The following is a 21,701-nucleotide window of genomic DNA, read 5'->3' as shown; positions in this document are numbered from 1 at the left end:
GAGATAGCATAGTTATAATCCTTAATCTAAACTACTCGATGAGGCGGCGATTACTTCCACGAGAAATCAAAGTGCCTAATTGAAGAATTACCATAATTATGCAATTTGACGTTTTAATTAATTATTTTATGGCACATCTTTCAATCTACGAATTATAGCCGCCGAGTTCGCAAGGCGTATCCACTTGGAACGAATTCTCAGGACTAAACCAGTTTCGAGATAATAGTTTTCAAAGTGTCCGACGAAATCAATCAAATCAAATTAATTTATTGTCCAGTTTACATGCTGGACGGTCATTTTGGACTAAAAGCTACATATGTAGCTTGACGTGACCCATAAGACCAGGCAAGGCAATAGTACAGCAAACAGTGTGCACACATGCACAATAATTCACATATATTTCCAGCAATCGCTGGAATTCCTCATAGACGAAATAGCTATGAACGGAAAGACAAAGAATATTTGCGTCACGGCGAGTTAACAGAATTTGAAAAAGTTTTAACAGAATGCATTTTAAACAACACTATAATAACTATACTAGCTATACAAAACAACACAACACCAGCTATACAACATAGCATGAGACTGAATTTTACAAGATCAACATTTGCTAAGAAAACGAAACAGGATTTACATTATATACTCAGAACCATACACAAAGGCAGAATAATAATCACATCAGATACATTACAAGCGACCAAAGTGTCAGCTGAGTTCTTTCTTACTGAAATTACCGCCATTTTTGTATCTGTTCAAAGTGAATGGTAGGTAATGTATTAACGACTGATGCTTATAGGGTGTTCTGAAGTATAGAATTGACCATATCTCAAGATTTCTTGTGTTGAGATTAATGCGACGACGCTCTAAGGAGGCTAATTGTTTTACATAGTTCCAAGCTAATTCTGACATGAATGGCCTAATGGATGGTCAAAACGCCTAATTGAATATTTAACATAATTACGCAAATTACCTGTTTAATTAATTATTTTACGGCATACCTTTCAATCTACGAATTATAGCCGCTGAGTTCGCAAGGCGTATCCACTTGGAACGAATTCTCAGGACTGAATCAGTTTCGAGATATTAATTTTCGAAGTTTCCGATGAAATGCATGGGCGTTCCAGTTTACTTTATCAGGAAAACGCTGTTTTATGCATTGAAGCACAAAAGTAACTGGCCTTAGCGCTAAAATAATGCCATAGTATCGACACTGGTAATAGTGCGATCGCAAAAGCGGTAACATGGAAATGGTTTGAGGAGTGGTTCTTTGAATAATTTATTTTTCCTTACGCGGAAACAATGTTCGTTTTTGCGGAAAAGAAAAAAAAAATTAGCGTAGCTTGCACTGACGGCGCAATGCTAAAGAGACAGTGGAGGTGATGGGCACCTAGCTAGTCCTGGCTTTTGGGCTAGACTAAGCACTACCAAGTCATCCCCAACATTTCCCGGAATTTATTTATTATTATCGATTAGCTATTGATTGGCTATCGATTGTCTATTGCAAAATATTGGCCACGTATTTGAGATAGGCTAAGCACTACCAAGTTATCCGAATTTATTGATAATTGATCCATTATCGATTAGCTATTGATTGGCTATCGTAAGGTATTGGCCACGTATTTGGGCTAGGCTAAGCACTACCAAGTCATCCCCAGCATTTTCAGGAATTTATTGATTATTGATCGATTATCGACTAGCTACTGATTGGCTATCATTTGCCTATCGATAGGCAATTAGTACCCACCATTCTTAGCTAGACTTATCCAGGCTCAGCTTCGCTAGTTCACAGGTGTATGTGCCATTGCGCTTGGACCCTTTCTGCACTGCTGCCAGGATCGGCCCACATTTTTGGATTCAGCGGACACATTAGGCGCGGCTGAAACAGCTCCGCTATTAAAAATGAGAACTTCATCTGTTTTACTATTTTCTTTGATAATATATATTCCTGTGATAAGATATACAGTCAAGAGAGCGGTGTGGTTCTGGGAACAAACAGGTATAACCGATATTCTAGTTGACATTAAGCGGAAAAAATGGAGCTGGGCCGGCCATGTAATGCGTAGGATGGATAACCGATGGACAATTAGAGCTACAGAATGGATACCAAGAGAAGGGAAGCGCAGTCCAGGACGGCAGAAAACTAGGCGGGGTGATGAAGTTAAGAAATTCGCAGGTGCAAGTTGGAATCAGCTAGCGCAAGACAGGGTTAATTGGAGATCGCAGGGAGAGGCCTTCGTCCTGCAGTGGACATAAATATAGGCTGATGATGATGATGACAGTCATCTTGCACGTGTCACTTCAGCTTGGCACAGAATGCACTGAACCATGCAATGCATAATGGTCGCGTGTGCTCGAAGGCCTACTTAGGCCCTTCAATTAGCGGGCCCGAGTCTGGCCTGGGCCCGTGGCTTCAAGCCCGAGCCCGGCCCGGGCCCGCTGCCTCAAGCCCGAGCCCGGCCCGGGCCCGCTGCCTCAAGCCCGAGCCCGACCCGGGCCCGCGGCTTTAAGCCCGGGCTCGGCCCGAACCCGCCGACAAACGCTTCGGACGGCCCGGGCCCGTGCAGTGCTCTAACTAGAAGGCCTTCGAGATATCGGAGGAGTTCCATGAAACTGTGTAGACTCGACCGACTTTTGGCTCAATGGCGGTCGGATCTGCCCGTGTAGCAGCACCCAATTTGCCGTTGAGTCGGAAGACCATCGGTAAAAGGCTTTCAAAGTGCTCGTATGACACCAGCATTAAATTAAAAAATTGCGACGCGCTCATTCACAACGATGTGGGTCTTTATTGTGCCATGTGTTCCTATCCCCCTATTCGGTGTCACCCGGTGACACATGTGACAGCTTCCAGTTGGGTGAGGGCTGATCGGCTGCAAGCCAGTTGAAGTCGTCCACCTTGTTCCAGTTGTTGACATTCCTGTCTAGGCCCGATGCACACCAGTCTCGCTCGTCTCCGTCGTAAGCAAAGTCGTACTTGGCAAACAGGAGCTCTTTCGAGTCTTCGATAATGGAGCGTGCCTGAATGTGCACTCGGAACTCGCACTTGCGGCTGTCGTGTACTCGCAGCTGCTGACAAGCGACGTGAAACGTGCAACCCTCGCACTCCTCCACGAACACCGAGGTGGCTACAGGTCCGCACCGGATGCGGCAGTTCTTGAGCCGGCGTGCAAACAGTGTCGCCGGACAGCCACGGACGGTCACTTCGCAGGTGTCGAGAGAATCGAGTTCCATGTCCTTGCCATTGACGTCGGACAGCATCAACGTTTCCCCTGATCTGCCTTGGAAGCCCAAGGTGGAGGCATCCTTCGAGGCACCGGCAGGGAAGCCCGGCCCCAACTCGCATTGCCCCTCGGATCTGGCATCACTGCGCACCACAATTTACGACAAGTGTCAATGTGCAACTGCAGTTTAATCAAACCAACAACTACAGTCGAAAGAGTGTTTGGTAAAAAACATGCCCAAACTACTGTGAATCTTTCGTTCTCTAAACTCATATTACCTGATACCTGTGGCACAGAAAATTATAAACTTGCTAATGAGTTAAACTTTAATACTATTTGCATGAATCCACATGAACCAACCTAATGCCAATTGCTATTTAATGCTTTCGCCAGAAATCATTCGACTGAGAAATGCATACTCTCAACACCATAGCTTGTGCAGTGAAATATAATAAAGTATTTAAAACAGTCTCTAGTCTTCTAAAAAATAATTTATACATAAATTGAAACTACAACGCCCCTGTCAGCAGTTGTAGTACTCTGCAAACTTCCTTGAGTCGGCATTAAAGTGGCTTCAACGTGGCAGGTGCTATTTTGCTTCTGGGCTTCGCATTTGACATGCAATAGCCGAAGTTGCTATGGTTGATTGCAACATTGTAAAAGACAGCAACAAACTGAAGGTAACACCATAGTATGCTTATTTTTACATTTCTCTATTCATGAAGGCACATTAAACTTGTAAATGCATATTTGTTTTTTAATTAGTACTCTGAAAACTCACTTTGGAAGATGCTGTCATTGACATCCTGTCAATTACAATTAAATTTGGACATGTACCAGCTCTGTCGCAAGAAATGCCATTAGAGAACTTACTACATTAATGATTACCATATTTACTTGCATTATACTCGTACTCCTGGAACAGTGGCCATCAAAAATTATACTTTTTATTTCCTTGAGCAATCATTGCACCCTGAAAAATTGCTGCAGCGTTCAGAGGTATAAATAAACATTTTATTTTTCATTGCCTACTTTCTACGTATATTTTTAGTGCAAGTGGCAAATGTGGTTTCGGAGCTACAAAGATATGCTCAGCAAAGTATTCTTTTTTGCGAAGCTTTCATTGCCTGTTCCTTCTGACTTTTCCACTGCTGCCGATGCTACTTCATCTTGCATGCCGCGTCAGGAGGTGGTTTAGGGCGTGTATATACATGGAAAGGCGATGCAAGAAACTCATTTGGACCTTTCCAGCGTGGAGTCCCGTGCGTACAATGCCCTCTGGAGGGCATCGTCCCATTAGCCTTTTGACAGCAGCTGTAACTATCTGTGACCCGCCGAAAAGCATTGCAGAAACTGCAGCGCTCACTTTTCTGCTAACATGCAAGTCCTGAGGAGAGGTAGACAGAACGGTAAAGAGGGGGCAGGGAGAAGAGGCCAGGGTAGAACCAGCGCAGTCCCAAAACGAGTGAATAACAGCCTTGCCACTCTTCGCTCGCAGCTCCCATACAGGGGGGAAGGGCACGACAGAGAAAAGGCAACGTGAGAAGGCAAGGAAACACTACAAACTGAAAGTACAGTATCATGCAAATTTGTCTAGTGGACAACTGACGCCGGGTACGCAGACGCAAAGCCACATTAAGTCACCGTAGGGTCTAGGCGACTCTACGGAAGCGGTCGCATGTCAAATCAACACTTCTGTGCCCGCCGCGGTAGCTATGCAGCTATAGCATTGCTCGACGTCGCGGGTTCGATCCCGACCGCAGCAACCAGATTTCGACGGGGAGCAAAGTGCAAAAACGCTCGTGCACTTAGATATAGGTTACCGTTAAAGAACACCAGGGTGCCAAAATTAATACGAAGTTTGCCACTACGGCATGCCTCATAATCTAAATGTGGTTTTGGCGCGAACCATCTCATAATTATGCCAACACTTTTACAGCGATGCGATGTGCCATGTGAGGCTATGACAACGCTCAACCCTCTCATAGGTTATGAACAGTGGTGCACAACAATGCCTTAGGCAAACACGTCTCCCTGTGTGTTCTGTGTGCACCACTGCAGACAAACAGCAGTGGTGCACACAAGGTAACGTTTAACATCAACTCACCACTCTCGTATTGGACTAAACGTTGAAGAAATTAAACATTTGCCATCAACATCGCCGCTAATTATCGTCAATCAAGGCAAACAGCACAGAAAGCTTCGCTTACACAGATTCCCACAGTGCGTGGGATTTTCGTAATTATTTTTTTACGCCAGTCCAGATATAGCGATGATCGGTTATAACAATCAGATTTTTGGTTCTTCTTGATATTGTTATAGGTGGACTGCACTCTATCACCTTCACGAGATTTCACATGATTACACACCGGTTGTGCTGCAGTAAATCGCCGCAAAACAAATTTAATTCTGGGGTATTACATGTCAAAACCAAGACCTGATTATGAGGCATAATGCAGTGGGTGGCTCCCGATTAATTCTGACCACTGCTATCGCTCGGTCACTTTCACTTGACGTCATGTACACCCGTGAGCAAAAGTATAAGGACCAGGGATTGCACGATCAAGCAGATTTTTTCAACAACCTGCGAATGCAACTTGAAATTGAGAACTGCAGTCCAAACTTGGCATTGCAAATTTTCCAGTGTACTCGTCAATTTCTGTTTATGCATGTTAATTATGAAACAATTGTTTTTTCAGCGACCCTGTGGTCCATATACTTATGCTCATGGATGTACATCATGCTATGTCTCAATGACAGCCCAAATGCAAAAAATAGTACGACGCATATGTCATCTGACATACCCGACACTAGAGTTCTTGTGCAAAATTCAAGAAGTTAAAGTTTGGTTTTCATTTTATCTTCCAGTAATCAACCCCTTACTGCACCAATTAACGAAAACAGGCTTTTCAAAGAATACTTTGTCAGTCTGAATCGATTTGATGTTTATCTTTAGTGTCCCTTTCACAACAACAACATTTATCAGATCTAAAAATTATGAGTAATGAGGTTTAATCAGTAGTGATGATAGTTCCAGCTATCATTGTACCCTACATGGCTCACCAATCAGGGGGCGCTCCTGCCTTTGAGCTGGGGCCCCGTGCCGATTTGAAGGCAAATCGCTTGCGTGGCTTGAGCCGCTCCCGGACCTCATCCACCCGTGCTCTCAGTGTCCCAAACTGCTCCCGGACCCAGCGCAAACTGGCTGCGGGTAGGTGACTGGCCGCTTCCGTAGTTATCATCTGTAAGCACGGCAACACAAGCGTGAGCAACTTACAGAACTACTTCACTCTCATGTGGCACTTCTCTAAAAAAAATTGCCTAAAATGAACACGCTTGTTAGAATTAAGCAGCAATATGTACTTGCAGAAGAATAAAATTGGGTTGGAGTGCATACGGCAGGCATTACCAAATCCTGACTGCGAGTTTACCACTGTCGTTAAAAGGAAAAGTGTACTATCATTGCATTCTACCAGTGCTAACATATGGGGCAGAAACTTGGAGGTTAACAAAGAAGCTCAAGAACAAGTTAAGGAGCGCACAAAGAGCGATGGAACGAAAAATGTTAGGCCTAACGTTAAGAGACGGGAAGAGAGCGGTGTGGATCAGAGAACAAACGGGGATAGCCGATATTCTAGTTGACATTAGGCGAAAGAAATGGAGCTGGGCAGGCCATGTAATGCGTAGAATGGATAACCGGTGGACCAATAGATTTACAGAATGGTTACCAAGAGAAGGGAAGCGCAGTCGAGGACAGCAGAAAACTAGGTGGGATGATGAAGTTAGGAAATTTGCAGACACAAGTTGTAATCGGCTAGCGCAAGACAGGGGTAATTGGAGATCACAGGGAGCGGCCTTCGTCCTGCAGTGAACATAAATATAGGCTGATGATGATGTATTTGCAAATGTACGATTATGAGCAATATGAAAGGGAACGCAGGAATGCATGGCAAACAACCTCGAAACAGACTGAAAACAGTGAAAAACAAAGAGGGAAAGGAGGGCGCTCTTCCATTAACTGTTAACACTCCCACCACGCTAGCCTTTCTACAAAGCAGGAGCTTATGTCATTTCGCTGATAATATGGTAACGTCCGACAGCCAATAAGACGGTAATCGTCGCAGTGACTTACACCGATTCATTTTGTTTTCTTTCATCCATTCTTTTTTTTTTTCTTTGCGCAACCATTTGATAGTAGTACTCTTAGACCAAGCTTGCCCTATATTTCAAACCAATTCTTCATTTGAATCGATACATCCAGTTGTCAGTGACGCAATATCTAACAGTGTTATCACTGTCTGCTGGCGATGCGAAGTTCCGCACTTTGCAGCCGCACGGCGGGAGTGCGAACAGTTGTTTGAACAGTGTCCCCTTTCCATGTTGTTTCCGATGGCGGCCGCTGCGTATTTATTTATTTATTTATTTATTGATACCTCAAATGCCCCTGGTATGGGGTATTACATGAGGGGTGGGCTACATTTGTACGAGTTCTTCGATGAATGACTTGAAGTGTCACGGGTATCACCCAGTATCACCCATAGCTGGGTCTGAGGGTGTTTTCTACGTGTTCCTGTGTTCCCTTTTATATTGCTCATAATAGTACAGGAACCCACGTACGGAAAAAAATGTTTGACCAATCCCGAAAAGCTAATGGCAGATTTCACCAATCAAGGAGGGCTCATTGTGGATTTGGAATAAACAATTTGGGCAGAACTCATTTATGGTTGCTATCCAAGTATGCGAACAGCCAAAACGCATCATGTATGAGGTGTGCCCCCCTTTGGACATGCTGAACCTCCGTAGAGTATATACAGCGACCCTCGTTGGCATCAAAGGGGTTCATTGAAGAGTGACTCATACCAACTGGCACATACTCAAGTTTGCATCAAGGAGCTTGATTGACGAGGGGGCAAAATACAGTGGCACGTACTCACACAACGGTCCACATTTTGAAGACAATGTCTTCCTTAGGGAGATGCCACTTCTCCTTATTGAGCATATAGGAAATTTCTAGCCTTTTTTGTGGGTCGATCCTAAAAAGACAGATCTGGTACAGGTGGTACTAGTGATACCAGTTACAGTACTAGTGGCACTGGTGGTACACCAGTGGTATTGGTACCACCATGCGGTACCAGTGGTACCAGTACCGATGGTACCGTGTGGTACCGGTGATACCTGCAGTACCAGTGCATTATCGTGGTACTGCCTAGCAGTTGCAGCAGCGATAAGGAGAGCGTCCTCACATTCTTCCCTCGTGACAGTTATACCATTTTGAGACGCTGCCGTTGAGATTCTGCGCTTGCGGTCGAAGAGCGCTGTCACTTGAGATGCTGTGAGCCTCTTGAAATTATATGGTTCATAAATCCCATTCTCACTCCCAACTTGCCCAGAAAGACATTGTCCTTCATCGACGCCAACTAGAGGTTGAATAGCCTTCCAACTTATTTTAGGCTGCACTATACCGCAGATCGACCAACATTTCTGATGGGTAGCTAGATAGCTGCAAAAATAACTGGTCTGACAATGCCAAGAATGCTACTCGCATTAAAAAACAAAATGGTATAGTTTTAGGTGACTGTGACCCTAGACATGAGAGATCTTGGCCCTGTTGTGCCAGAGTCAAGTTTCAACAAAATCCTCACACTTACACAAGGAGACAGTGCAAAGATGCACACTGCTTTAGAACAATAATTTTTAAACACAGTCTATAGTGATGCATGCATAATTTGATTTTCCCTCTTCACTTATATGACAGGCATGCAATATGTTGCCGCATGAGATGTGCTCATGCTTTCAACACATGCCAGCTGAGATGCTTGCTGTGGTGGTCTGATAGACATGGATGCATGACATTTTTGAAGCCTTTATCAATGACAACAATGAAAAATCATGCATCAGTGCAACACGAGTACCACTAACAAAAAGACAGAATGCTTACTCAAACTACATTAGCCTGAGAATTTAGGAGCCTAACTTTATGATGTGAAGAGGAAAAATACCACTTTCTTTTGTATTGTTGCTCGTTTGCTATGGTAGTTGCAGAATCAAATACCATAAGTGTTCAACTGTTAATCTGTCACTGTTCCATATGACCATGTCACTGTTTTCAGAAAGAAATCAATTTGCAATGTGCTTCAATCTCAGACACACAGTTCTGGAGTAATGCTTAGCACATGGAACTATGTACTTAGCATATATGACAAAATGAAAAGACACCCCAAGTTAGGGCTGAAGGGTAACATGACGCTGAGACTTGCCTGCAACTCCTGCAGCTTTCCATCCAGCTGTGCCAGGTCACCATCGCGTCCAGGAGTTGCTCGAGCTGCCGCTTGGACTGGCTGAAGTTGTCCAGGAGGCTGAGGTGATGCTCGTGTTGAGGTCGGCCACTGTCACCTTCTACCTCTAAGGACCCCATGTTGGCAGTGCAGCTACTACTGGCCCTCACTCTTGAATGCCCCAGGTCTTGTAGTCGTACGTTTGCAAGGCGTCATTACCAGTCATATCTCTAAGCTTGTAGAATGCTGGAAGGTTAGGGCACACAAACAGTACAGACACATTAACACTGCATCCTGTACACTTAATTTATTCGAATACCATAAGGGGCCATTAGTGTGAGGAGGGGGGGGGGGGCATAAAAATGACAAGCATAAGCACAATGTCCATAAAAAAAATGAAACGAGAGAATAGATGAAAAAAAAAAAAAAAAACAGCATTGAAAATGGGATTTTAACCGATCTCCTAACAACATGCATGCAGTTCACACTGCTCAATCTAAAGAACAGTTTGCATCAGAACAAGTTAGTACAGTCAGAGGAAAAAATACATAACAAAAGAACGGCAGAAGGAACCGACTAGTAAGGCAAGAACATGTGCTTGCAGAACCACAGTATGGTAAGCTTGTCCACTACTACAAAGCAGTGCACTTTGTGATTCAGCAAGTACGCATGCAAAAATCAACTGCACAGGTCCTCTTGAGATAGGTGAAATTAGGAACTTTTTTTAATGCTTAGTGCCTGGAAAAACTGCAGTGCTTTTTAATTTACAGTGTGGGGGAGCAGTTTCATGACATCATGCAGGGTGAGCAGAGCACTTTGGTGGAGCAGCATACTGGGTGCGCGAGGTATTTGAGAACACAATGTTGGCTTCAGGCAGAGAATATCTCCAGCAAAAATAGACATATTTTCACCAAACTTTGGGAAATACTTCTCTTACGGTTTATTTCCACAATTACTCAATGAATCCACCATCCGCAGCAATAACTGATTCAATTCAGCTTCGGGAACGGCTGCATGCACAGATCAGGTGGTCCTTAGAGATGTTGGCCATTAAGTCAGCAATGATGGCCTTCAGCGAGTCTTTCGTATTACCGAATTTACTCGATTGAAACGCGAGGGGTGACTTTTTGTTGCGTCGAGCAAAAAAAGGAAAAAAAAAAAAGAAAAACTGCTAAAGTAACGCGAGACCACCGGATGCATGAAAAAGCTGCAGTAAAATTTCGCCCGAAAGGCAAAGCATTAATTGCGATAGCTAATTAGTAGAGAGCTATACGGAGTAAAGATAGTAGCTTTATCGGCTGCATAAACTTGGACACATTCGCTTACTAACTTAACAAGCACGCTGTCAGCGCACACAAGCAAACATGAAAAGATCACACGCAGACAACCACTGTCAAAACGCTGGCGTGAGCAAGCGCGGCAACAGCAGCGAGCAAAGGTTCGTGAGGTTTATTGCTTCAATGGAAACTGAGCGGCGAAAGCAAAGTGCATACAAAGGTCAAAAACGTGTGGAGATCGCTTTCAAGATACTGTGCACGCGACAGCTCGCAGCCGCTGTGGGTTCTTGGTGTCTCACAGGAGACCAACCACCGCGGGTTCGAGCTTAGCGAGCCACAGGGCCGTGTCAGCCGTTGCCTACAGCACCGCTCGCACGCGAGCTCAGAGGCCGCAAGGGGCTACCGAGCAACGCAAGAAAAAACACAGTAACGCCTCGAGTTGACGGAAACTGTTTACTGAATCCGTCGGCACCAGCACTGCACAAACGCCCGCGTGGCGGGGAACCAAAGGGGTCCCACACCAGGGCGAAAATACAATAACAGGCGCCTATAGCACGTCGCTGCGAGAGCACAGGCTCAAGCTGGGACACGCCGCTAGGAAAAGTCCCGGCGACTATGCAACTTGCTGCTCTGGCGATAACCAATGGGTCAACTCGCGAGAGCTCGGGCAATATCCTTCGGCTTGGGCTTTCGGCAAGTGCGGCTCGGCGTGGTACGACCGCGCGCGCGCACTAGGCACCGCTTTTCGGCTTTGTGTCAGCAAAGAATCAGCACAAAGTATGTGCTCCCCGCACAGGCAAAGGCACTGTGCGTGAGCTCAAGTCTTCGTCACAAAGGTGTCGGCGGACCAGAGGACCCTGCGCCGGTCCCGGAGATAAGAGAGCGATAAGAGAGTAACTAGCAGCCGATGCGGCTGCATAGTGATGTAGGCACCCTGCCCTCACCGCAAACCACCGCGTGCTGAGCGCCACCGCTGGAACCGGTTAGGAGCGGGCGGGTATGGCGAGGGATGGCAGAACAGGTGAAGCCCGCACAATGGCGCCGGGCTTCGCACCGCGCAAAGTACAAGTATGCAGAGTAGAAGCTGCACCCCCTCTCTCCCGTGCTGCCTTCCTGCTTTCCTCCTTTCGCGTGGGTGATTGAGTCGCCAGTTCCCCTCGCACCTGGTCATGAGATACACATTTGGTGCCGCAGCTAAACGTTGCCTCCCCTCTCACCCATTCCCCCACGGCCTTTCGCGCAATGGAGACGTAGCGCTTGCTCTCCGCCGTGCATTCGCTCTCCGTGAAAGCGTGCGTCCCTCGCGTGCTTTCACTCACACATTTCACTTGTTGATTAGAATTGGGTGCATCATTGCGCTTTTTAGACAACTTGAATATCGGTATTCGATTGTAACGCCAGGATGGACTTCAGGTAGCAAAAATCTGGAAAAAAACTTGCATTACAATCGAGTAAATACGGTATGTGGCTGTTTGTTGGCTTCTCTCTCAATGACACCCCAGACATAGTAGTTGAGCGGATTTAAACCTGGAGAACTAGGAGGCCACAAGTTGGGAGTGACATGGTCAAAGAAGTTATCAGCCATCCACTCCTGGGTGACGCAGGCGGTGTGGGCGGGAGCCGAATCTTGCTGAATGACACAAGGTCTTCCTTTCGAAACAGTCTCTATCCAGGTCTTTACAACGGTGGCAAGCACCTCAACGCACACGGCAGCATTAACGCGAAGTCCTTCTGCAAAAAAGTGTGGCGGCATGACGTAACCATCGTTGCTGACAACCGGCTAACATCATTAGAGACGGAAATTTCGTGTGCATCACTGTAGGCACCTCATCAGCACTTGCGCAAAGCCACCAGTTGTTATGGCAGTTAACTTTTTGGTTTGGCCAAAGTTCTTTTCATCTGAAAAAAAAAAAAGAGAATTCCAGGCTCCTCAGGTCTCTTCAAGTTGCTTAGCAAGCACTTGGACCGGAGCAGACGATTCTCTTAAGTTTTATCGGACATGAATTACCCCCTCCTCATGACATGGGAATGGTACCTCAAGTCCTCGTGCACAGCGAGCCTGACAGTTGACTCTGCGACTTGCCCGTATTGACTTCCCTGGGTCATCACTCACGATGACTTGTGGGGTTCTAACGACGTCCGACCGTTGACTGTGCTTTTTCCTTTTCGCTACAGATGCTACATCACCGCCAGAACACATCAGTTCTGTGCGCATCTTGTAAACGAAAGACTTCGCTACGTTCAGAAAGGTGGCAATTTCCAAGTCGCTGTGGTGTGCAGCCAGGGCGACGAGGACTGCATGGCATTTCATTACCTGCGTCAACGTGTACGCTTCCGTCTTTGAACAAACTGCGCAGTATGAATGATAAGGGGTCAACCAACAAGAAGGAATAGTGTTCTGAAATACTCGTGCACCCAATAGATTTAAGGGGATTCGGAAAACACACCTTCAAGACCGGGCCTGAAATGCTGGAACAACCAGTATCGGGACTCTGAAAAGCAGGAAGACATGGAGCAAGGTTAACCCACCAGCAGAGAGAAACAGAATATTGAATATGTACATAATTATTGAATAGGGCAGCTTACAATAGTGTAGCAGGAAGACAAGGTTACCCATACATCTATGACAGAACAGTGTCGTTACAAAGGGGTTCTTGAGTGTCTAGAAATATGTCAGGATCTGACGCGCTTTGGGAATTGGTTTAATTAGGCAAAGATTTCATTGGCGTTTGCGACGAACCCTGTTCTTGTTCGGTGACCATTTGCAAGCATAAAGAACACGACCAGGTTTGACAAATTTTCAACAGGATACACCTTGCTCAACATAAACTTGAGGCATTCAATCATGCGCATCTCGTGCATGACGACAAATTATTGGTGACGGTACGTTAGATATGTGTGACGGGGCTGAGATGTAAGGCGCACGATTAAGTGATGAGTAGTAGAACTAGTGGAACAGTGCAAGACAAGCAATGCGGTGACGATAGGAAAGGAGGGAGATCGGACTGCGCTTTTAGTGACGTAACACTTATGTTATACGAATATGAAGGGAGTCTGAATACTACAGCACAATTCTGAACTGACTCAAGAGCCATTTGTTTGGTGTGGATCCCAAATGGCAGATTTGTACTCCGGTTTAATTCTTACGAGCAATGTGTATGCAAGCAGTTTTACGTGTGGTGGTGTAGGCTGTGCGTGACGTTTTAGGAACCCAAGAATTTGGTTAGATGATGAAATGATACTATTAACGTGTGAAGTCATTAGAGAAGGTGACACCGAGATAGTTAAACAAGATGACTAGTTCCACGATGACATCCGCAATTGTATAAGAAAAGGAAACGGGGCGATGACGAGTAAACAACAGAGATTTACATTTAACAAGGTTAAGCGTCACTAGCCAATGCTCACTCCATTCCTGTACGTGATTAAAATCAGTTTGACGGGCGAATTGGTCAAAAACATTGGTGATAGAGCAGTAGGTCGTTTATATAAATTAGGAAAAGAATAAGACAGAACCTTGTGGGACACCTGGGCCAGTATTTTGTAGCAATGCGTTATGCTTTATTCTATACTAGTCTTATTCACCGCTCAAGACCGGCTGATCCCGTTGATTAACGTGAGCGGACCGTCGCTCTGACTACTGACCAAGCGCGAAAAGCACGAAAAGGCATTAGCATAGGAAAGGCATCGCTACAAAATACCGGCCCTGATGTTGCTGGAAGGGAGTTGTATGTTTATCACCTATAATGACAAGAGGGGAAGCGTCTGTTTAGGAATTCTGTTACCCAGTTTAGTACATTAGTGTGTAATTTCAATTGAGAAAGCTTTAACATTAGCTGTTGATGTGGTATTTTATCGAAGGCTTTCGCGTAGTCCAGAAAAATGACATTGATTTAAAGGCTGCGATTAAGATTGGAATGTATGTCATGCGTGAAAGTGTGCGTGAAAATGCGCAGGACAAACCATTATGAAAGTCATGCTGTGACGGATGAAAAAAATTAATTGAATCTAAGAAGTTGACGATTTGAGAGTAGATGACATGTTCCATGATTTTGCAGGGCATGCTTGTTAAGAAAATTGGCCAGTAGTTCAATGGGCTGTTTTTGTCACCTGATTTGAAGACTGGCATGAACGTCTCGGTTTTGTATTCAAGCGGAGTAACACCTGTGGCGAGTGACTGAGAAAACAGTAGTGTCAACTATGCAGAACATGTTAGATTCATTAGCAGTTTTGAATTGATTCCATCGTAATCCGCAGAAGTTCAGAGCTTTAAGTTGTCTATTAAAACTGAAACACCGTTAACTGAAAATGCAACATTAGGCATGGTAGATGATGAAGTGTGTGGTGGACAATGCACAGGGATGTCTGATTGATTAGTAAATCTAGAAGAAAAGGCAGAGTTAAAAATACTGGCAAATTTATTGGCAGGTACACCTTCCCCAGATCTGTGGTAATTATACTATAGATTGTGCTTCTTGTGGGTTTATGGTTCTCCAAAATAGTCTTGCATTGTTTCTTAGCATATTTGGTAGGTTAGTGTGATAAAATGAATGCTCTGCATTATGTATTTCTGATAGGTAGGCTGCTTCAGTGGCGCAATATTTGTCTTATGCGCAGGGGGTGTTGCGCAGCTGCAGCAGTGCAATAATGGCCGTCCCCCCCCAAGTAGTTTCATCGATTTAGTGAACCGCAGCTTTTGTGTGTTAATTCGGAAGGTAATTTTGGGGATATGTGCTTGCATTAGCTGTGTTATCTTTTGTTTAAAAAGTGGCCAGTTTTCGTGGATGGAGCGGTGGCAACAATCAGTTTCAAACGCCAGAAAGATAGCACTAAGCTAGCGGTCAATTTTTTCAGTCGCCTCTATCATACAAACACTTTTGTTTTTACGTGTGTTTGTCTTGTGATCAAAGTAAACTTTAACATCTAATTCCATCTCATGGACTCTGTGCAATGGAGTGAAAGTAATGGGGTGCGCCATGGCAGCCAAAGTTGTGCAAAAATTACGTCATTTGGCATTACCTATGGTGCACACGAGTTGTTTTGGTTTATAGATTGCACAGAGATGTTCAGAGTGTTTTCTTTTAATATCTTAAATAACTGCTTTTAATAGTACACACTATGTGAAAGTAATTGATATTGCATTTCATTTAAGTGAAGAATACAGTCACCCAAGAAAGTGATTGTTCATCTCGTTTGAGATTTACGTTAACTATTTTAATAGCAAGACAGCTACGAAACTCTTCACAAAACAAGAAACTGATAATTTGCTTCACAAAAGTTAGATGGAGAGGTCACGAACATCATTTAGCCTCTATGTACCTGTTCAGTTGTCATATTTGTTGTGTATATGACATTCAGCAGACTGCTTTGTTTCGAAGCTCAGCCACCTTCTTATAAACATGTACAGTCACACAGACAGCCTAATGTGGCCCTTAGTGTGAAAAATGACCTTGGTACGACGCTTCCACACACATTCGCTAGCAAATTATAATTTTTCAAGTGAATGAAGGAGGTCGAGTCTGCAGGTAAGCTGCAGTCACCTCGATCCCCGTCCAGAAAAGGCACCAACCAAGTTAACAATTCTAGGTCAGAAATTTCTAAATTAAACAGTCATAGCAGAGTCACATGTGGCTTTGTATTACAGAGATAAATAAGAGATTTGGTTCAAATTCCTTTTGAAACATGCACCTCAAATAAACTACCAGCAAAAGCGGGCGTCTGACCATCACACACTGGAAGTTACAGATAATTCCTGATAGTGCTGAAGATGCATTCCACGTGAGTAAAAGAGAGTGCAGCTATCGTGAGTAAAGGCCGGATCTTTAGGCATTAAAAAATCGCGTTTTAGGCGTCAAAAATAGGCAGGCAAAACAACGTTTTAGGCCTCCAACGTCGTAAATATAGGCACAATAAGTTTTTATATAAATGCAAATAATTTCAAACGAAGACGTGTGCGGCCTATATCTACGAGAGGAAAACAAGAAATGTTATTGTCTATGATGGCACAAAGGCGCCAACAGTTGAACATAGCCGTGCAATTGTCCCATAAAACTGCTGGACTAATGACGATCAATTGGCTTCATTCAATAAGCACACTGCTCATATTCATGTTCAACATGATTGTATAATACACAAACTTCAGCATTTAAAAATTCCCGCTGACCTAATGAACTGGTTAAAAAACTACTTTGTAAATCGCAGACAGATAACAGTGGTAAATGGATGTTGCTCATCACCTGTTCCAGTCACGTCCGGAGTGCCGCAGGGGTCTGTTCTGGGCCCGTTATTATTTCTTATTTTTATTAACGATATTGGTAAAAACATCCAGTCCAACCTACGATTGTACGCAGATGAATGCGTTGTTTACCGCTCGATAAACAATCCAAGTGACATCAAAATTCTTCAACAGGACCTTAATAAAATTTCGAACTGGTGTGCTACTTGGTGCATGACCCTAAATGAATCAAAATGCAACTACGTGTGCTTTTCTAGGAAAAAAACTGACGTTTCCCATTCTTACAGAGTGAACAACTCAACTATTCCGAGCGTAACAGGGGCCAAGTACCTCGGCGTTCACTTCTCAAGCGATCTTACTTGGCAGGATCATAATGCCGAGATTGCCGCGAAAGGGAATAACACACGAATGTTTTTGGCTCGAAATTTTCACCCCTGTCCTCTGGCAACTAAGAAGTTATTATACACGACATACGTGAGGCCTATTCTTGAGTATGCGTGCACGATATGGGACCCTTATCAGGACAACCTTAAATACATTCTAGAGCGCGTACAAAACCGAGCGGCACGCTTTATCACTGGGAACTATCGCAGATCTAGTAGCGTCACAGAAATGAAAATACGCCTAGAGGTTTCGACGCTAGCCGAACGCCGGCGTTGCTTGCGTCTCAAATTTTTTCTTAAGATTTTTTACAACAATACTGGCATTAATAAATCAAAATACATGCTTAACCCACATTACATATCCCATCGCCGTGAACACACATTAAAAGTAAGGCTAATAAAGTCAAGAACGAACTTGTTAAAATATTCTTTTTTCCCCAAAACCATCAATGAATGGAACGCTCTGCCTGAGGACACCGTTTCTAAAACATCAAATTCAGACTTTTACAGTGAACTGCTTGCCATGTGATCAGTTTGTGTGTTTTGATGGTATTTTTTTTTCTTGCGTTTGCTGGCCTACTATATATATTTATGAGAGTGTGTAAGTGCGTATGTGTCTTTATATATGTATATGTGCACATGTATGTGTATATATGTATATATAGTCCTTTTCTTTCTTTTTTCTTTCTTTTGATTTGGAGATAGTTATGCTGCCTGTACTGTATTATTCGTCACCGTGTTCTTTTTGTTATGTAACCTTAATTACTACTGTTTTGCATTTGTATTGTTTCCCCCCCACTGTAATGCTCTCTGAGCGAATGTGGGAATGAATAATAAATAAATAAATAAAGAAATGGCCACTGTACTCGAGCGTCGCATATAGTGAAACAGGCATGAAAAAGAATACTTGAAAGCTGGGAATACTGATTAAAAAAACCGATACTGTATGCGTGCCTGACGCAATTAAATTAAGACGCAACAAAAACAGACAAATAACAAATGCAAGAGAGAATACGATTTATTAAGAAATTAGTATGTTCTTAGATGAGGACTGTTAAGTACAACTCTTCGCAATTTGCTCATATACAATGACATTATCGAAATTGTACAGGCCAGACGTCCCAACACTGCCAAATACACTTCCGCCCATTTGAAGTGCACGTGTTTGAAGAAATGTGTTTGGAGAGCACGCGGAACATAGTCTATGAATCACTGTAAAGATTGTGGAAACAATAGCAAACTACCACCATCTCCACATTTTTGGATTCAAAATTGTGCCTCTTGTCACTGAGAATGATCTCGTACGCTGAGAAGGGACGCCCGACAGCGGTGAACACCTTAAAAAGTAAATTACAAACAAACCAAAAGCTGCGTGCACATCACATTTTTCTTTCTCCTTTTGATCTTCACTCTCCTTTCCCTCGACGGCTCTCCGCGGTTTAGCATTCGCCAACCGCTCGTGCAATGTCAGCGCGGCGGCGTATGCTGGCCGGCGCGTCCCATTTCAATGCTGCTAGCAGTTGTTTTCCGGGAGTTGGTTGAACTAAAGGACTAGGTTGAACCCCATAGAGTTCCGAACAGTCAATGTTGCCCGGTAACATAAATAACGGTCTCTAACTGCACTCGAAAGCGAAACTTGAGGCTAAATAGTGTTCATATAGGTGCCGATATTGAAAATAGGCATTTATAGGCATTTATAGGCATTTAGGCGCAAACGCCAAAATAGGCATTTATAGGCACTATAAAAATACTATAAAAGCCCTTCTTAACCTTTAATTCATGCTCATATATCAAAGTGGGGCGATAGGAGCGCAAAGAACAAAAAAGGAATTTGCCTAAAATCCGGTCTCTAATCATGAGCAACAAAAAGTGGTTCGTGAAAATCACAGACAATGCACTTTACCACTCCGTCAAACTTAAATATGTAACTAGAACACCTTCCTTAATTAACAAAACATATTCGTGACTGGCTGTCATCCAAACAATACTGTTGCCAGTGGACTTCAAAATTGCAAGCGCATAAGTCGTCTGCTACTGTCACAGATGACGCTGCAGAAGGTTACCGTGTGGCTGCGCATTTGCTTTCCTCATTGACTGAAAAGCCTCCTAGCTTTGACTGCACTGTATGGAGTAGGCAATACAGTACTGGAGGCGAGACGGTACTGGTATTGGAAGCATAGTGGCTCTGGTTCTATTTGAGCAGCTTCGAGTAAACTTTCAGTTGTCAGCTCGGGTCCTTCACGTGTATAGGCACCGGGCACTCAAGCTTTCTATACCAACGGCAGCATCAGATCACATGGCCTAGAAGGCGGAACAATCATATCTTGCAAGAAACACTGCATCATGATGCACTCTAGGTATTATTTGTCTTGAGGCAAGCGTTTCCACATTCCGCACATATATAGACCAACCATGCATGTTAAATGTGTCAAAATGCCAAGCAAGCCATGATCGGGGCACACGACTGTTGCCGTGAGGAATGGCATCTCATTTTTGTCGTAGTCAAAATGGCCGACATCAGCAGACCTTGGAAGGAACTGAAACAGCCACAACGCCATCTGGCCAGTGCCTGGTGCCGATAAGTTTTTACGATCACATTCTCGAGGCATCACAGGTAACTCAAACTTAGCAAGATGACTCCTTCCAATCTCACTTATCAATCCCTACGTCCCATTAGCGTAAACATACCAATCACAAGAGACACACAACATTACATTAGCTATCATCTGCAAGGCATTGTTCTGACACTGACAGCTCTGACTAATCAAGAAGGGGGCAGGCAGTCATTTTTGGCATGCACAAGTTACGAGAGCTGATAAAGCTAAAAAATGAGAAGAAAAACGGTACAATGGACACACGACATAAGGAACAGCACTGTGTCGGTCAACGCCATTGTCTGCCCCTTAAGTACTGTCAATTGTGGTTTTTCCTGCTCAAGTTAGGAACCAATCCAGCCCAAATGCATACACTTCTGAAGTTTAAAAAATTCTGGGAGAACCCATCTCACGATGAATGCTGACGTTAATGTGATTAGCATCCAAGCAAAGTAGCGACACACCATAGTGCCAAATTCTTCACATCTGTGTAGCCGATGTTTTCTGTTACCGGCTCCATCTTCACTTCACCGTAGCTAAGTGCTGCTTGCTGAATGCATGCTCTGGTGCCATTCTGTTCACGTCTTTCTCCACACTCAGCTGCTTTTGATGACGACTTTTTCATTATTTGTAGTTGCACTCTTTCGTTTATCTGATGCCGACTTCTTGTCCCTTGAATATCCGGGCCCAGCACATACACATCCTTGGAAGATTGGCCGAGCACATACCTAGGGCCGTATTCTGAAACGTTCGCCTAGGCGAAATCAGCGTGCGCGCTGATTGGCTCGTTGAGCAAAATTGAATGACGTCGGGCTCAACCACCCAATTCAGCTCATCCAATTTTGCTAAAACAGCCAATCGGCGCACGCCTGAAAGCGAAAAAAGAAATTTCGCCTAGGCGAACGTTTCAGAATACGGCCCCTAGTGCCCGGTTACACACCCCAAGTGACCCAAGTTGGGCACATGCCCAGTGACAGATATCCAGTGACCCAAGTTGACGTGAAATACGGACGGGCATTCCCAAAAGTGCGTCAAGTTCCCACAGATTGCTAAAATCTACCTCCCTACCTTGTGAGCGATCGAGATGCCGGTAGTAGTAGTAGCAACCACCAAGGGCAGCAACTTCCACTACTGTTGCAACGAACCAGCCGGTGCCAACGAACTGCAAGATGGTCCTTCCGGCCCTGTCTTTCCGAAGCATTTGTCTACAAGAGAGACAGAGGATAGAGCAAAATGAACCACGCCTCGTAGCCAATTCTAGGTCACTCTAAATGAAGGGGTAACATCAAAGGTACTGCGAAGGCTGCTACTATACAAGGGAACTGTTTTCTTTTTTGTTACTGCCTTGGTTTAATGAGTGGCTCATATCTAACCGCGCAGCTTGGTCGGCTCGTAGTGAAGACCGTAGCGAAGTAAGCAGCTGGTTGCGGTTCCTCTTCACAGTTCATATGGGTGTTCCGTGCTACCACATTCTACCAACGCAAAGATTCGCACGGTTTTGAGACGAGACCGACGAGACCGAGAAGTTTCGTAGGCTTATATGGCACAAATAGACGTATGTCATAGAGAAATGTGTGGCATCGTGGGTTAGAAAAGGTAAAAGGGAGTAAAACAGCGCACAATACCTTAGGTGCACAAACGATGTCGTGCGTCACTTTATTAATTACTGGCCTGTATGATTAAACAGCTGCCTTAAGAAAGATTATGTTACGTAGGGAT

General features: G+C 44.3%; 1 protein-coding gene across 4 annotated transcripts; it reads right to left on the bottom strand.

The window, feature by feature from the left end:
• Positions 1 to 2,763: 2,763 nt before the first annotated feature.
• Positions 2,764 to 21,500, bottom strand: LOC119458649 (tubulin-specific chaperone C). Of its 4 annotated transcripts, XM_037720509.2 has the most exons (6): positions 21,356 to 21,500; positions 21,051 to 21,187; positions 13,218 to 13,262; positions 9,476 to 9,739; positions 6,282 to 6,460; positions 2,764 to 3,361 (listed from the first exon to the last, which is right to left on the bottom strand). In XM_037720509.2, the coding sequence occupies exons 5-6, from the start codon at positions 6,458 to 6,460 to the stop codon at positions 2,809 to 2,811; spliced, it is 732 nt and encodes a 243-aa protein (XP_037576437.1). In that variant the 5' UTR covers positions 9,476 to 9,739; positions 13,218 to 13,262; positions 21,051 to 21,187; positions 21,356 to 21,500; the 3' UTR covers positions 2,764 to 2,808. The 4 variants fall into 4 exon arrangements, with proteins under 4 accessions (XP_037576437.1, XP_049527316.1, XP_049527315.1 ...); XM_049671359.1 differs by lacking the exon at positions 21,051 to 21,187 and having other exon boundaries at positions 21,356 to 21,496; XM_049671358.1 differs by lacking the exon at positions 21,356 to 21,500 and having other exon boundaries at positions 21,051 to 21,335.
• Positions 21,501 to 21,701: the final 201 nt, after the last annotated feature.

Source organism: Dermacentor silvarum, chromosome 7 (assembly GCF_013339745.2).
Source record: "Dermacentor silvarum isolate Dsil-2018 chromosome 7, BIME_Dsil_1.4, whole genome shotgun sequence".
In the NCBI taxonomy this organism is placed as follows: Eukaryota; Metazoa; Arthropoda; class Arachnida; order Ixodida; family Ixodidae; genus Dermacentor; species Dermacentor silvarum.
Note: the sequence above shows the minus strand (reverse complement) of the source record. Positions and strands in the feature narration are given on the sequence as shown.